The 16943-nt window shown below is 56.3% G+C and overlaps 2 protein-coding genes across 4 annotated transcripts; both read right to left on the bottom strand.

Moving 5' to 3' along the window:
- Nucleotides 1–5092: 5092 nt before the first annotated feature.
- SDF2L1 (stromal cell derived factor 2 like 1) lies at nucleotides 5093–7202 on the bottom strand. The gene is made up of 3 exons (XM_032875980.1): nucleotides 6963–7202; nucleotides 6385–6581; nucleotides 5093–5495 (listed from the first exon to the last, which is right to left on the bottom strand). Exons 1-3 carry the CDS (start codon nucleotides 7180–7182, stop codon nucleotides 5214–5216), a joined length of 699 nt encoding a protein of 232 aa, XP_032731871.1. The 5' UTR covers nucleotides 7183–7202; the 3' UTR covers nucleotides 5093–5213.
- Nucleotides 7203–12146: 4944 nt separating this feature from the next.
- CCDC116 (coiled-coil domain containing 116) lies at nucleotides 12147–16315 on the bottom strand. Of its 3 annotated transcripts, none has more exons than XM_032875977.1 (4): nucleotides 16189–16315; nucleotides 14865–15422; nucleotides 13847–14743; nucleotides 12147–12981 (listed from the first exon to the last, which is right to left on the bottom strand). In XM_032875977.1, exons 1-4 carry the CDS (start codon nucleotides 16258–16260, stop codon nucleotides 12175–12177), a joined length of 2334 nt encoding a protein of 777 aa, XP_032731868.1. In that variant the 5' UTR covers nucleotides 16261–16315; the 3' UTR covers nucleotides 12147–12174. The 3 variants fall into 3 exon arrangements, with proteins under 3 accessions (XP_032731868.1, XP_032731869.1, XP_032731870.1); XM_032875978.1 differs by having other exon boundaries at nucleotides 14111–14743; XM_032875979.1 differs by having other exon boundaries at nucleotides 14135–14743.
- Nucleotides 16316–16943: the final 628 nt, after the last annotated feature.

The following is a 16943-nucleotide window of genomic DNA, read 5'->3' as shown; positions in this document are numbered from 1 at the left end:
GCGGTACCATCTGGAACGATCCTACCCCACTTCTTGGTCCCAGCTCGAAGCTGACTTAACTCTAACCGGCGTATCAGGCTTAGACCTCCCTTGAATTCCAGAACCACATCCAGGTTTTGGCTGGAGACGTTTCTTGGGCGTCTCGTGCTGAACATACACCCAGTTTGGCATACAGCTTCTTCCCTCCCAACCCCAAACCGGCTTCTCTCCTCCTAATCCTACTTGGTCGGCGATGTCACCACCATCCACCGCAGCCACACTGATAAGGGGGTCCATCCTGGATTGCTTCCTCTCTGTCACCTTCCAAACCCCTTCACCCCCATCAACCTGAGATCCATGGAGTGTATCTGAGAAATCTAAAGAAATTTTTCACCTCCCACTACCAAACCACCACCCTCTAGGTTCTGCTGTCCCCGACATAGGAGATGGAGCAACCAAGGAGGAAACAACCAAGGAGGAAAAAAATTTTAGCCTAGGGGTGCAAACAGATGATACACATGGGTTCAAATCTTCATTCTACTTCCTGATGCTGTGTGACTTAAAGACTTTGAAATATACGGTATGTGCCTTTTTATATACTGCACAAGTAACCTCTGAGGGATCAAGCAGACTTCTAATTAGTCCCCCCACCGTGTTATGCTCATAATACTTCACACTTCATGTACTTTTTTTTTAAAGTTGTATTGGTCCCCTCCTCTGTGCCAGGCACTGCTGAGATATAAAAAGGGACATTGTCCCTGCCCTCAGGGCTCCCAGTCTGATGAGGACTTCAGCCACAATGAGAAATTTCAATCTAGCAGGCTCTGCTGGAGGGATAGTGGATGCTGTGGAGCCCAAGAAAGGCTTTCCCTGGGAGGGAACATTTGAGCAAAGCCCTGAGTTCACAAGCATCCCCCAGCAGGGGCCAGAAACATCTACATGAGGGTCTCCAGCCAGGGGGTGCAAAATCTGCACAGAAATAAGGATGGCCACCACCAGCCATGGATGCCCGGTCTTCTACCCTCTCCCCAGGGTAGGGGTGAAGCTGACATCTTGATGTGCTCATCCAGGGGTGAGGGGTACTCCCAAATGCCCATCTGGAAACCTAGGCCTCCTCTCAAAGGAGGCAGGCTTGAATGACTGTCCCTGGGCACACAAAAGCCTTTTGCATTGTGGTAGGTCCTGATGGAGGAGGTGACCTTGCAGGCACACCTGGGGCCTGGCTCCTTGGCAGTCCCCCTAATTGTAGCTGTTAGGATGGGCATGCCAGGCACCTCTTGGTCCCTCCTGCAGTCTCAGGGCAGCATACCTCCCTGTAAGAGAACAAGCTGGCATGGTTGATGGGTATCACCTAGGGGCTTCATGGCCCAAGTCCACCCACCCACCCCACATAGTGCTGCTGCTAAGAACCCAGGAGAATGTTCTCTCCAGAGTCTGACCCTCCCAAAGCCCTCAAGGAGGGCGGGGTGTAGTCCACCTGTGCATGGTCAAAGTTGAGCTGGGTCTGAGCCAGGCAACACAGTGGGTCTCCATTTCTCCACAAGGACCTGACCAAAGCTGAAGTCCCCAGTCTTACCCAGGGAGTTGGTGTGGAAAGATCTTCAAAGCAGAGCTTTTCTGAATCTGGGGCCTCTGCCCCTGCTACTGTCCAGCCATAACCCAGAAGGAGAATTTGTGGGAGGATCCCCCAGCTCTGCACTCACCTAGTCCTCTGATGGAGGGGTCAGTTCCGTTCCACACCTACTCCTCACTGCTAGCAAGCAGACTGAGGCAGCAAAACTCCCTCCCTTCAGGCGCTATGGGTGGTGGGCTGGGCCTGACCGATGCCCTTTCATCATTGCACTGCTTCCCAGCGGCCCACAGTAGTGCAACAGGGAAAGAGTGTCAGGCAGGCCTGCCAGCGCCTCTCCCGGTGGTGGTCTGTGAGGATCTGAGACCTGGAATGCAGGCCCACTGGGGTGGGGCTTCTGCCTGGGGGGAAGGGTGCCCTCTGACCCTAGAGGCCCAGGCCTGGCCAGGATCTCAAGTTTCCATGGAGAAGGGAGCGAGGCCAGGGCCAGGGGGGGAGGGGAGGTCCTGTAGGCCCAAGGGGCCCAACCTGGGGAGGGGGTTGATAGTGTGGAGAAGGGGGGTTTCCCAAGGCTGGTCCCAGATGCTTTGACAATATCATTGCACTGCTTCTCAGAGCACAGTAGTGCAACCTCGTCAGAGCACCTGAGGCCAGCAGGAGGGACCCCCACAGTCCCCAATAAGCCCAGGGCGGGAAGCTCAACCGTGGGTGGGTGGGTGGGGCTAGAGGCCCTGTCTTGGACCTCAAGGCGGGGAGGGTTTCGGCAGGGCGGCGGTCCTAGAGGTCGTCAGAAGGTCCTGGACCTTCCCCAGCACGCTCCACATTGCGGTGCGGGAGAGACCCCAGACCGAGGGGTAGCTCCAACCCAGGAGCGGGAGCGGACGGGGGAGGGGGCAAACACACAAAGGAGAGGGACCCGTGCTCCGCCGCAGTCCCAAGCCCACTCCCGCACGGAGCCAGAGTGGGTACAACCCGACGACCCTACGGCCTCATTCGGTCTGCGGCTCCGAGAGGAGGGTGGCCCCATTCCGAACGGCGCGCCCCTGCCGGCTCAGGCCCCCTTCCCTGGCCCCTAGCCCCCCAACTTGGGTTCCAGTCCTAAAAATTCTCTGCCTGGCGGCCCAGAGAGAAGCAAAGGAACAAGGGCGGCTTCCCGCCCTTCTGGAGTCCCCTGCACGGAGAGGGCGCCCGGGGTCCGGGCTGCGCCTCTCTGCACAGTCCCGCCCGGTAGGGCCGCTCTGCCGGTGCCCTCCACCTCGGACCCTGCTACTCACGCGGCGGGACGCCCCTTCCAAACCAGGCCGGGGGCAGGACGCGGAAGGTTAGCGAGAGAAAGGTCCTGGCGGTTGGTCGCCCCCGTCGTCCCCATCAGGACGACCCCGCACCTCGTGGCGCCCTCTCGCTAGCCGGCTCCATCTTTAACCCGCTGACAGTCGGTGGGGCCCGGCCCCCGGCTTCTTAGCATAACGCCGCACTCATTGGCCAGAGCCGGCGCGGGGCTTCGCCTCCTGCACGCCTATTGGCTAAAACCCGAGCGATTTCAAAATAGCCTCCGGGTTCCGATTGGCCGGGAGCGGGCCAAGTCCCCGGCTCCGTGGTTTTAACAATGAGTACTACAAACACTTTCTCCCCATTCATAACTTATCAAAAGGAATTTTGCCCGCCTTTTCTCAGCTCCAGTCTCCGCGAGTTTAATAGCGGCGCTGGCGAGAGCGCTTGGAAGCCCGGAGGGGGGCGCCGTCCGCGCAGCTGAGCCCACTGGGAAGAGGCCTGCGATCCTGGGAGAATGCCCGAAACCTCTGTCTAGTTCTCTGTGGAGCAGAGCCTCGGGCTGCTTCATTTTGCGTATTGATATCTCTCCCTGTGCTTCCCGAACTAGATGCTCGGCTGCAGTGGGCTTCCCGGCTAGGGTAGCCTCCGCTCCTCACCCAACCCCACCTCATCCCTGGCTTGACCTGGAGCCATCCGGTTAGGCCTGAGCTACAGAGACCTGGTCCTGGAGCCAGTGAAGCCTTGTGGATCTGTGGGAGGTGCGGGGAAGAGGGTGTTAGCTTGAGTCTCCCGCAATTGTTATCCACTTTGTGGAAACGCATTAAGAGCCTACCCAGAGCTGATGACCCAGAAAGATATACACCGTTCAGCCCTCACACAGCTGCAGTGTGTGTGTGTGTGTGTGTGTGTGTGTGTGTGTGTGTGTTGTGTGGGGGCGTTACTTAGACTATAGTGCATCGCTGCCTCCCCCCCCCCCCCCCGCCCATTTTATTCTCTCAGTCCAATGGTGGAGAGCAAATGTTTCTGAGGCAGGTACAGCTGGGTTGAAACTTTATACCATCCTGCTGTCTCATCTGCAAAATTAAGACAATTGAACCTGCTTCATAGAATTGCCGCCAGGAGCAAATGAGATGCTGTATAAATCGTTGGCCAAGTGCCTGACACTTAGTGTTCAGGAAATGGGTGCTCTGCTGCTGCAATTTAATTTTTGGTCTTGTCCTGCATTCTGCCTGGAGCCATCTTAACTGTTCTCACGGCTTCAGCCTTGGTTCCCCAAGAATTCCCACGTGCTGTACAGTTTGATTCTGCTACTCATCTAGGCATACTGCAATCATGTCGCGGGGCAGGTGAGTGATGGGAGAGGAGCTTAAACTTGTGGACAATGCTTGAGGGGTTTGGCAGTAGAGGAGTCAGAAGGTCTGTGACCAGAGCAGAAGTTCATGGGTTGAGAGGGTGGGCCAGTAATGGTCCAGAGCCTACAGTGACTTCCCAACAAGTCTCACAATTGGCTATAGCTTTTCTCACACCCCCATAAGACCAGTGGATTTCTCACCTGTAAGGTGCTCTGCCCACACTCCTCCAAGCCCCTTCCCACCAGCTGCTATCCCCCACTTCTCCTTGGGCTCTTGTGTTCTCATTCAGGAAAGTGATACTCGGTAACCCCAGCAGGTCCCTTAAACCCTCCCCTCCTACATATACAGCCCCACATAGGCCAAGTTAGCAAGTTCAGGAACCCTGTAGTCCTCCTCATAACCTCTAGAGGTCACCTACGCACCAGCAAAACTATTCCCTTCCATTATTAGGGCCCTCCTGTTTAGTGTTCCTATCTTTAAGTTACAAAGCTTTGCCTGCCAGAATTATGCCTCTCCTTCCAGGAAGCCTTCTTAGATCTCTGCAGGTAGCAGTTCTTTGTGATTACCTTCCCTTGCAAAACCTTTCAAAGTTTTGTTATCTCCTTAGGACCCTGGAAAGTTGTAGTGGGGGCTTGAGATGCCACATTGCCCAGGCAGGCTAGGGTGTGAGGCCTTAAAGCGAAGGTTCATGAAGCTCAGGGGCTAGGGAACTGGGGTCACCTGTCATCAGACCATGTAAAGGTGGAGAGGGTTGTTGTGTTGGCAGTGTTAGAGTACCTGAAAGAGCATCAAGGTCTGGATGAGTTGAGCTGTCATTCCATGCTGGAGATAAGAGGTTTTACACTAAGGAAGAAATGGTGAACCAGGTCGAGGAAGCCGGCACCTCCTGGTCACCCCCAGGATTACAGCAAAACACGAGCACAGACTAACATTCTTTAATCACAAAGGCACTTGAGAACCCCTACAAACCCAAAGTCTTCACAGAGAACGGTCCTGCAGATGCCCCACCCTGCTACCCTCCATCCACCCACCCACAGCACTCAGAGTTCATCGTGACCTGCCGAGGGATCCACGCTGGGCTTGATGAAGATGCCTTCCATGGCCTTCCACGTATTGTGTGTGTTGGCACTGGACATGCCATGCACTTCGTGCTGCCCACGGATGGGGCTTCCGTACTGCTCTCCAGTGACGGACAGGAACACAGAGGTGCCCACGTGCTGGAAGCGCACAGCAGCCTCTCGCTCCCAGTGCTGCCCTGAGCAGCGCACTGTCCACAGATCCAGGTCGTCACCCTCTCCATCCTCCCCAAAGGCGCTCACCTCCTGTGGGTGCAGGGGGTAGAAGGACAGTGCTTACCACAGAGGGCACACTGAATCCCCTGTGGTCACTTTGGCAGCAGCACTCACACCCAGGACACTGGGCCTTGGGTCCTTCCCTGGATCCTTCTGAGCCTCAACTTCCACAGCTGCAAAATGGGCCACAACCGCCACCACCCCCAGCACCCAGGGGCTCTCCCCAACACGGTCTCTTCAAACATACGCACACCCTACCCCATCTGTCTGGGCGGTAACCACTGGCCCCCAAGTAGCTAAGGCCTCCTCCCCTCTCCTCCATGTTCTTCCTAACCTCTCTGAGCCTCACTCAGTATGACATCCAGCCCCTAGGCTGACAGGTCTCTATTTCATACTCCTGCTTCTGGCAAGTCCCCCAGGCAGCCTCTGTTCCTCCCCAATACCTCCCTAACCCCAGTAGCCCCTTCTACCCCAACACTACCCCTCCACTTCTCCATCCTCCAGTTCCACTGAATTCCACTGGAGCCCAAGCTCTTCCCCAGGCTTGGCAAACCCCTGTTTTCCCCCTTTGTGGCCTGAAGAACTCCTACTCATCATTCCAGACCCAGCCTGAGTTCCTCCTCCCCTGCCGGGTTTCTGATTCCCTACCCCAAAGACCCTGTTGAGTCCGCTTCCTGGGTCCAACTCAACCCCAGGAGATAAGCGAGCTATCCAGCAGATCTCTCTTCCTGTCGGTTGCCCCGCAGAGCTGGCGCTCAGGAAACATTTCTGAACCGAAATTCGCATTTCACACAGGAAGCTGAGGCTCAGAGACACTGAGAGGAAGAGTCTAGATGTCTAGATTCTGTTCCTGACACCCCCCCCCCCCCCCCGCGTCAAACACACACATACACACTCAAGGAGCGAGGCGAGGGCTCACCTGGTTGTTGGACAGCGGCGACGGAAAGTGGTGCGTGTGCAGGTTCTTGCCGGTTAGCACGTGCGTGAGCCGAACCGCCTGCCCGCAGCGCACCGGGGCCCCGCGCGGGCACCCGCCCTCCGAGCCACCGCGGATCCGCCAGTAGCTATTGGCGTCGTCAGACGCCTCCACGCCAGTCACCGACTGTTGGCCGCTGCCTGATGGGCGACATCCCACCCCACCCGGGGTCGCGGTCAATCTTTGAATTCCCTACCCTTGACCCGGACACCATAAACATTCCAGGACAACCTCAATCCTGGGACCCCAACGGCTCACTCCCAGCCCCCATCTCCAGCCCTTGGCCCCTGGCTGAACTCCCAAGTCCCTTGGCCTGCAGCTCCTGGACAACCCTCCAAGCCCCCGATGTCCCGACGACCCCCTTAAAACGGCCGATCCTTGCACCCCCTGACCCCCCAGCCAGGCTCCTTGATGACCCCGAGACTCGTAGCCCTGCAGACTCCCCCATGACCACCCCACCTTCAAACTCCCAGCCCCGGGCTCCGCCCCCTGACTATGCCCCAGTCCCCGGCCCAGCGCACCGGATCCGTATTTGATGTCGTGAGAGTGCAACCGCACCCTGTGCTGCGTGTTGAACAGCTTCAGCACCGACCCGCAGGTCACGAGCCCTGCGCCGGTCTTGGCGGCACCGCTGTTCGGCACCAAGAGCGTCAGCAGCAACCCCAGGAGCGCCCGTCCGGCAGCTCTGCGGCGACCCGCGCTCCACATCGCCCCGGCCGAGCTCCGGCAGCTCGGGCCCATGGGACGCTTCCGTCTCCGGCACCGGCCAATCCGGCTCTGACAGAGCCCGTATGGGTACCCAATCGTCAGCCAGCACGGCACCACGCCTGCATTGCCATTGGGTCAGCATGGAGGGAACCCGCCCCCAGCTTTCCAGAGCGCGACTGGGGGGGGGGGGCGAGACACGAGGAGGGTTTTGATTGGTCCACGCTTCCGAGGACTCACCAATGAATGCTAAGGGAAGGCTGGTGCGGCGCCCAGTGGTTAAAGAGACGTTGTAGAGCAGCGCTGTAGGTTTGGGCGCCCCATTGATGGACCCCTGGCTTGACCCTGCGGGCAAGTGTTCACAAAACCCCTTGATCTTGGGTCGTCAGGCTTTCAATCACGATCTTTCCTCTCGGACTCTGGGTCCTCAGCTTCAGAGTTGCTGGACCACTAGATTTTGTGGTCACATTGTGGTCGATGGATCTCAGGTACTGGATAACTTGGTTTTTCAGTCCCTGGTTCCCGGTATTAGTTGATTCCCCAAGTCATTCGGTCATTGCCTCCTTTTTGAGAATGGATTACCTCAGTCCCTGGACCCTGGTTTTTTAATTCCCCTGGCAACTCACTGACTCTTCCCAGGGCAGAATCACATGCACTCTGCTTATCGGGCAGCAGAGGGCAGCAGGGATCTGCGGTGCTGAGGATGACGACAGGTTCTCACCGAAAGCTCCCAAGTTTCTTAGGAAACCAGAACCCTGGGAGACCAAATGACTGTGGGTGCTAAGTGTGCCAGGTTTCCGATATGAGTGGGTCGCTGTCTCAGTGCCTTCCCAGAAGTCTGTCAGCTCAACCTTTAAGGGAGGAAAACTTACACGACTGATTTATTCATTTGTGGAATGTTCTTATGTTAACTCCAGGCCCTGTTCCGAGGGCCACTGGGGAACTGGCAGGCTGTCCCATTACTCAATAGGCAGACTACCCATGCACTTGAGGCACTAACAAGCAGGGATAATAGTTTATATTTAATTAAGTCATTCAGAATTTTGCACTCAGAAAATCCAGAGCAGAGCCATTTTAATTACAGAAACATGTTATTTAGGGGTTTTCATGTTTAATAGTGTTTTGATTTTGAATTACATACGGGAGAAGACAGGTGATCTTTTCAGCACTTAGGTTGTCTAAATTGCTAAAAGTCTGCCCTGGCATTGGCAGACCCTGCACTCACTTGAGGGGCCTCCAATCCATGGTGGAGGGACTAGAGTACAATCTGAAAAGCAACAGATATGTCCTCTTGGACATCCCAACAAGCATCTCAGACTTACTATGTCCAAAGCAGAATTCTTGGTCTCCTCCCTCAAACTTCTCTCCCCTCCCCCAGGCTTCTGAGTCTCAGAAACAGCACCTCCATTTGCCTTGATTCAGCCCCCAAATTGGAACTCATCTTTAAGTCCTCTCTTTACCACAGTCTCGAATCTTATCCAACACATCTGGATGGCTCTAACTTCAAAACAGATTGTAAAGCATATCTCCAACATTCCTTATCACCACCTGAGTCCAAGCCACTCTCCAGATGGGTATCTACTGATATCGATATCTCCTCTCCAGGTATTGACCATGGCCTCCTAACAGATTTCTGTACTTCCACTGCTCAGTCCCCTCCAAGTCACTCTCCTCACAGGAAAGTGATTTATACCTTAAATAGCGTATAGAGGGGGGGCACCTGGCTGGCTCAGTCAGTAAAGCATGTGACTGTTGATCTCAGGGGTCATGAGTTCATGTCCCATGTTGGGCGAGGAGCCTACTTAAAAGAATTTTTTTTTTTTTTAATCAGAGGGGTCTAGCAGACTCAGTCAGGGAGCACGCAACTCTTGATCTCAGGTTGTGAGTTCAAGGCCCATGTGGGTGTAGGCATTACTTAAAAATCTTAAAAAAAAATAAACATATATAAAATCATGCCAGTCACCTGCTTAAAGAGGCCAACAGCTTCTTGTTGCATGTAAGACCAGAGGATGGTGAGGACACAGCAGGCAATCTCCCCGGCAGGCAAAAACAGGATTTCAAGTACAGTACAGACCTCAGAACCAGAGTGGGAGAAGCCAATGTGGCTCTCCCTCAACTTTCTGAGGGCTTCAGGCCTTCTCAAAGCTGTTCCCTTTCTCTGCTTCCCCCTTGCAGACCACCTTCCCCAGCTCACCCTATGGACAGATGCTCAGGGCAAATTATGGTTTCTCCACAGACCTCCACTTTCCACCGACAGTTTGCCTTCAGTTTCAGATGCTCATTTGCTCAACTTGGTTCCAGGGATTGCTCAAGGTGCAATCAGCTGCAGGGGTGCAGGTGGGGGGTAGCTGTCCTCCAAATATGGCTACTAACAATTCCTTCCATCCCCATAAGTGTAAGCTGCTTCTTTCATCAAGACATGACTCTCGAGATGGATGGCTCAGTGGGTTAAGCTAAGCATCTGCCTTCAGCTCAGGTCATGATCCTGGAGTCCTGGGATCGAGCCCCGATGTCAGGCTCCCTGCTCAGCGGGGAACCCTGCTTTTCCCTCTCCCTCTGCCTGCCGCTCACCCTGCTTATGCTCTCTCCCATTCTCTTTCTCAAGTAAATAAAATCTTTAAAAAAGAGAAAGAGAGAGTCATGTCTCATGTCAAAACATTGAGTCTGGGCTTCCGCTTTGACAAAGAGAATGGCACAGAAATGCTGTTTTGGGACTTCTGAGATTCAAAAGGAGTAGTGGTTCTTGCTTTCTCTCCCTAGGAATCCAGCTGCTGCCCCATGCTGTAAGAAGGGCAGGCTAGATGGCTGAATGAATGATCAGGAATCTTGGGGAGAGACCTTGGGTGGGGAGAAGCCATGCAGAATGTTCTGGTCTTAGCCATGCCCCCAGCTGGAAGCAGCCACACATAGACTGCCTACACCATGGCGAGCCAAGCCAGCCAAGCTCCAGCATCAGCAAAAAGAAGCCGCTTAAACCTTGGAGTGGTTACATGGCCATGGATACCTGAAACAGATGTCTTTAGCACAGTGTACCAGTAGTTCCCAAAGGGGCTGCTCCCGCTCCAGGGACATTCTCTAGGCATGTGCTTCTGAGGCCAAGGTGGGGGTATGTTCTCTTCACCTCCCAGCTGCTGTGTCTCCAGAGCCCCAAGGCTCCTCTCCAGGTTCTTTTCTGCAGACAGGATTTGCTGCCTCTCTGTGGAGGGTTGGAAGATGGTCACGCTTGTCTTTAGCACTCAGTGCAAACTGCACCAGAATTTCTCAGTCTATCTTGGGGCGCCTGGCAGGCTCAGTTGGAAGAGCATGTGACTCTTGATCTCGGGGTTGTGAGTTCAAGCCCCACTTTAGATGTAGAGATGACTAAAAATAAACTTTAAAAAAATCTCTCAGTTCATCCCAGTTATTAGCTCCTGGGGGGAAAAAACATGATTGGCCTAGCTTGGAATAAGAATGTGGCAAGAGGGCTAATCAACTGTGGCCAAGTGGCATGGCAAGAAGGTATAAAAATGTGGACCCACACTACGGTGGTGGTGGCAGTGGGTGGCCCCAGGGAATGGGCCTTATGAGTTGAGCATATGCCCTAAAAGATCCTTGCCAGGGGCACCTGGGTGGCTCAGTGGGTTAAGCCTCTGCCTTCGGCTCAGGTTGTGATCTCAGGGTCCTGGGATCAAGCCCCGCATCAGGCTCTCTGCTCAGCAGGGAGCCTGCTTCCTGCTCTCTCTCTCTCTGCCTGCCTCTCTGCATACTTGAGGTCTCTGTCAGTCAAATAAATAAATAAAATTAAAAAAAAAAAAGATCCTTGCCACAAGAGCTTTCTGGAAAAAAAAAATGGGTCCCTGACCCATCCACTTTAGGGCCCTGGTCCCTCTTGACTGGAGCAGAGGAAGTCCTTTTCCCCAGAATGGCAGGGCATGGATGTGATGTGGAAGGTCCTCCTTGCCCAGCTCTAGAGCAGCTCTGTGATTGCTTCGTCTTCCCACGTGGGCCACTGAGCACGTCCAGGCTGGGTTGAACAGACTCAAGCTCTATACACCCAGGTGGGGTCCAGGGGGATGTGTGGGACCCCTACCGGTCTCCCTGCAATGGCCACCTACACAGCAAGGCAGAGTGGAGCATTGTCATCAGCTCTCTTGGCCACAAGGGCAACAGGGTGGTGGCAAGAGGTCAAGGGGCTCCCTGGGTGAAGATGCCTGGATTGGGGAACAAAAAGGCTGCCCTGGGAAGGCAGAGAGGAGGAGGGTGTTGAGCTGGTGGCACAGGACAGCCAGAGGCCCCAGGAGAAACCTTGGAGATGAGACCTGCCAATCATAGCACGAGCCTTGTCTGCAGACCCTTCCAGGGGAGCTGTCTGGCCCAGTGCCTCTGCTGAAAGGGTGAAACCATGGCCAGCCTGGGGCAGCCAACACCCAGCTTGCCAGACCAGCACTCCCATGGGACCTAGCTTGGACCCTCCAGATTTGGGAGTTGGAGCTGAGAAGTACAAATTAGAAAGACAGGGGGTCATCAGGAAAGGGCGGCTGCATGGTTCTGCAAGAGGAATGTCAGAGGGAGCAGGATGCTGCCCCAGCAGAGGAGGAACCTTCTGGAAGCAGGAACTGCGATGCCCAGGGGCTGTTAAGGAAAGGGACCACGAGTCCTAAAAGGCTGGAAGAGCCAGGAAGGTGCACACTGGAGTGGGAAAGAGCCCTGAGCGGGGCCTTGTGTTCAAGCAGAGCGTGTGTGGGTTGCGGGGGTGGTGAAGGTCAGGGCTCGGTAGCTGCCATGAATGCCTGGCCAAGGTGTCACCCCAGGGCAGGTGCTTAGGCCTGCGGATGAGGGTCTGCGGTCTCTGGTTGAGAAGACAGTGTTCCACCAAGACAAGCTTTATTTCTCCCATTAGCTCCCCCGACGGGCCAGCAGAGCTTCTCATGGGTGTCCGGCCCACCCTGACCTCTGCTCAGGATGGGGACCAGCTGGGGGTGAGGGGGGCAGCATTGGAGCAAGAGGAGGAATAGGGAATCAAGTGCTGGGTGCAGCTTACAAGCGGCCTCACGGAGGGTCACTGCGGCTCACGTTTGTGGAGTGGGTGACCCCCACCTCCACTTGAAGCCCCGGGTAGCTCTGGGATGTGTCGTTGTCCCCTAAGAAGTCCTCGTCCTCGTCCTCACCCTCTTCCTCCTCCTCGCTCTGACTGTCCATGTGTAGGACTTCCTGATGCTTATTAGAGCCCGTGCTGGTGCCAGAGAACATGGAGGGCTTGGGCTCTTGCTGGCTTGTGGGCTCCTGGCCCCCGACTGGAGTGTCCTCCTGATCTGGGAGCAACTGAGAGCCTGGAAACTCACTGTTGAGGCTGGACTCCATGGCCTCCTCCTGATCCACTTGGGGGCCCGGCTCCAGCAGCGTGGAGGGCGACTCTGTGCTGCTGTGGGGTGGCCTGTGGTGGGGGGCCTTGTGGTGGGGGGCTTTGTGGTGGGGGGCTCTGCGGTGGGAGCTGCGCTGGGAGGAGGAATCATGCTGGGATGTGTGTCTGGACAGCTGCTGGGCCCACTCGGCCTGCTCCAGCCTCCGCTGGAGGCAGCTCCAGTCAATCTTGGGGGACAGGCCGATGTGGGAGTCCTCCACCTTCCTGAAGCCCAGGAAGAGGTCCATGAGCATCTCGGTGACCGGGAAGGAGATGAAGCCCAGCTTCTTGGAGAGGTTCTTCTCAAACTTGTACTTATAGGTAAGCAAGGACACAACCTGGTCCACCAAATAGCTGACGAGCTCCTCGTACAAGGGGTTGGAGAGGTGGGACGTGCTGGAGTTGGAGGAGATGGAGGGCAGTGGCTTCTTCTTCGTGAACTTGTAAGTGGGGCTCTGTGCAACAGCCGGGGAGGGAAAGGGAGATACGTCATGCCACTCCTGATGTCCTAGGATGCCCCTCACCCCCAGAGCACTCTCCACATTACCCACACGGATGCCACACTTGTCACTGCCCTGGCACTATGGCTTTGTCACATCTGCCACGCTCTCTTGGTGACAGGTGAGTGCAGGCCCTGCATGTCAGCCACACCCTTGCACTTACCACACTGACCTCACACCAACCACATCAGCAAGGCCTGCGGCCAAGCTGGTGATGTCAGTCATGGTGTCAGCCCAGCTGGAGCTGGGATCACTGGTGCTCTTATAGGTTCTCCCCCAGGCCAAGGTTCAGAGGAGGGAAGCCTGCCTGAGCCTTGATCAGTGAGATGAGGGTCAGGGGCTGTGGTCAGGTCAGGGGGTAAAGCCACCTATGTCTTCTCCAGACCCTGCCTGAGCAACTCCCTCTCAGCAGACACACCGGAGAGTCCTGCTCTAAGGAGAGGAAGCAGAGGGAGCTGGACCTAGGATCCAGTGCCCCACTCTGGCTTAGACTGCTGTCCACAACAGACAGGACGCTGCCCGCATAGAAGGGCTTCTGAGATTCACAGGCGAACATTACAAAACTACCCAGGATAAAAAATAGGCTTTATTCATCTTCGACCACACCTGGCAGGAGCAAGGCTGGGATTTCTGCTCCCCATCTGCTTGTTGCCTGCTCAGGTGGCTTCCACCACTCAGGGCAAGATACCTGGGACCATGGCTGCTAAGGGTGATAACTAAAGGAGCCTTTCTCACGAGAACCTTTCCCTAAGCCCCCTAGCTCCACCCTTGAGGTCCTCTCTGGATACAGGGGAACAGGAGATGGGGAGAAGCTTCTTACTGAGGAGGCAAGTGGTGAGAACACAGGGAGGCGGTGGGAGAAGCCAGGGTATGGGAAAATGAGAGGAGTTATGCCCCGAATAGTGGGCTGGGTCTGGCTGGAGGACCCTTCCACCACAATCCCAGAGACAGGCAGGGTGAGGTGCAGGCTCCGCCAGGGATGGGCCTTTTGGCTGGAGCTCAGGGGCCCAGAAGAAGGGATGGGTGGTCTATGTTCTTCAGGGTTCTGGTCAGGAGACTCCTGTCTGGGGTGGGGTGAGGGAACCTTGGATTCTTCTGTGGGTTTCACCTCGATCCTGTATTTTGTGGCCACCTGGGCACTAGACACAGGGGAACCACCTTCCTTGGGCTTGCCCTGTCCTCTGCCCTTGGTGCTCTTTCTTCCATCTGTCTTGGAGCTGGAGACTCTGGGAAGCACATCATAGGGGTCCTCCCCGTCGGTGGGTGTGGCTGGCTTGGAGCCTGTGGCAGAGTCAGAATTGGGATCTGTGGCAGGCTCCCATTCTGATGGGAAGAGAGGGCAGCCATTGTGGCGGCAGGCGCCACTGAGCTTGTCCACAGCCTGGCGGACCACGCTCTGCAGGGCAGGGAAGAGGTGGTGCTCAGCCAGAAAGTCCAGGGTCTGATGGGGCTCACGGAATGAACAGTAGCCGGGCAGGTCAAAGGACACTGGCTGGTTCAACAAGGACTTGATCTCCTTATTGAACTCTTGCTTGAGAAACGTCAGATCCTGTTCTCCAGACCCGGGCTCTGATGTTTGGGGTGTGCCTATGTTTGAGTCCAGCAAGCCTGAGAACCATGACTGAGGTGGCTCCTGGGTCCACTGGCTGCTGGACTGGCTGGCCAGGGAGTTCCACAGCAGGGAGTCCCTCCGGAAGCAGGATGGACCCAGGCCTTTCTGCAGAGAGAGGAGGGACTTTCAGAGGCATCCAAGAGCCGCCAAGCCAGGCCTAACCCTGGCCCTGTGCTCTGGACCAGGGTCCATCCCGCCCACCCTGGGCCACGGTGCTAGATCTCACCCCTCGGTTCTCCAGCTTCAGAAGCCGTTTGAGGTTCTTCTCCAGCAAAAGTCTGTCCCTCATGGGTGGCAGTGAGCCCATGCCACGGGCGCCCAGGTCACTGTCCCAGCTGTGGGAGCCCCGGCAGCCAGCTGTGAAGCAGCTATGGGAATCGGACATGGAGCTGGAGGAGGAGGGGTAATTGTTGGGCTGTCCAGTGCAGAGGCTGGGCCGGGCCCGGTGCCGGTGCACGGTACTGAGGCTGGGCCGGGCACGCGCCCGCCGCCCACCCCTCGGCACCTCTATGGGGTCCTGCACCTCCACCAGGGGCACCCCAGCCTCTGTCTTCATGGCAGTCATGCGCTCAGTTGCCTCTTCCACCACCGTCTGTAGGCTGTCTAGCACCTGACCCTCGACGAGGAAATCCAGGAAGGCAGCAAAGGGCTGAGGGTCCCTTGGGTTTCGTCGGTGGCCACGGAGCCCTAAGCTGTCTGTGGGGGTGTACCTCGATGATGGGTGTGGCGTGTGGCCCAACTTGGCGGCTTGCCCCATTCCCGGAAACAGTGGCTTCTTAGGCAGCTGCACCAGAGCAGACAGGCATGTCACATAGGGTAGGGATGTATCGCAGGGATAGGGGTCTCTGTGGGTCCTCTTGGGGTACCAGGAGCTGAGTGGGAGGGGACAGTGGAAGGCAGGGTGTTTTGGAGTAAGGAAGTTTCTGGATTTGGACCCTGCCTCTGCCACTGCCAGCTCTGACACCATAGGCACCATGGCCCTTCTTGAGGTCCAATTTTCTCTTCCGCAAAGTAGGCATCAATTTCGGGTCACCTTGATGTTTCCCTAACACATACACTGCATAAATATACAAGATGTGGTCGGGGAGTCTGAAAGCCCACTTCCGCCCTCACACAGGGCAGGAATGAGCAATCACAAACCCCTTGGAGTCCTATGTGGGCTTCTCATCTGTACTTTGAGCAGACCAATCCTGTCTCCACTATATAGACCACCTGTAGTCCTGACCCCTTGGTGCCTCCATTGCTGCTTCTGAAACTTTGAGGCTTGGGCCGTGCTAGACACCATGCTCCCACTGGGGTACCAGTCTACCAAGCTCCTCCAGAGCTGCTAGAGGTCAGAGGACACAGTGAATGAAGTTGTGGGTGACTAGGGCCCAGCAGGTCGGAGGAGTGGTCAAGGTGATAAGGATGTCACTAAAAGGCTGGGAGGTGAGGTCAATAGGCACTGAGGGGTGTGTGTGTGTGTGTGTGTGCTGTGATCTGGGGTGCTGGAGCTGGAGGGGAACATTTGGGGGGATCTCAGGAGTCAGGGCCCTGCCAGACACACTCACCCGGGCCACGTAGGTGGTGTGGCCGGCCTCGTCGTCTGCCAAATACCCGGAATGGTGGCGGCAGCTGGTCATGGTGAGGGCGGACGGGATGGCTATCCTCCTCCTCTCTCTCTCCGGTTCCCCAGCGCAGCCACGGATTTCTCTCTGCGCTGTGCGGGAGATGGCGTGAGGGTCTCCCTAGGCCTCCATGAGTCCAACTCTCCCTTCGTCTGTCAGCCACTGCGTCAGCGGTCCCGGCGTCCGCGGATCCCTCGCTTCCCTCACCCCGCGTCCTTCAGGCATCGGGCCCTTCCTCTGCTCAGCGTTCCCTGGGCATCTGCGCATCATCTGTGTCCAGAGTCGTTGGGGGTGGGGTCCTCAAAGACGTCCGCATGCTGTCTCCGACCATCTCTGGGCCCAAGTGTGTCTGACCCTCCCTCCTCCTAGACCCAAAACTCCTTGGCATCTGCCCCTGGCCCAGAGCCAACCTGCTCACCAGAGTCCACGCCTCGCTCACGACCAGTCAATGTAGAATGTAGTTTGCGCCCTCGCCAGGGCGGCGACACCGAGCTCTGGAGTCGCCCCCAAATTGCCCGTCTTGCTCATTTACATGCTACGTCCTGATTGGCTCGCAGTGCCTCCTAGCTCCCCGGCACAATGGATGGGGGCGGGAACCAGGCTGGTCCCTTCCCTGCTTCTGTCTTTGCTCCGCCCACATTCGCTTTAGGAGCGGGGTGGAGGGGAAGGAGGGTGGAGTCAGTGGGTGCCTTTTACTG

This window comes from Lontra canadensis, unplaced genomic scaffold (assembly GCF_010015895.1).
Source record: "Lontra canadensis isolate GAN:19392208 unplaced genomic scaffold, GSC_riverotter_1.0 scaffold57, whole genome shotgun sequence".
Classification (NCBI taxonomy): Eukaryota; Metazoa; Chordata; class Mammalia; order Carnivora; family Mustelidae; genus Lontra; species Lontra canadensis.
The sequence above is the reverse complement of the archived record's forward strand: the minus strand, read 5'-3'. Positions and strand labels throughout refer to the sequence as shown.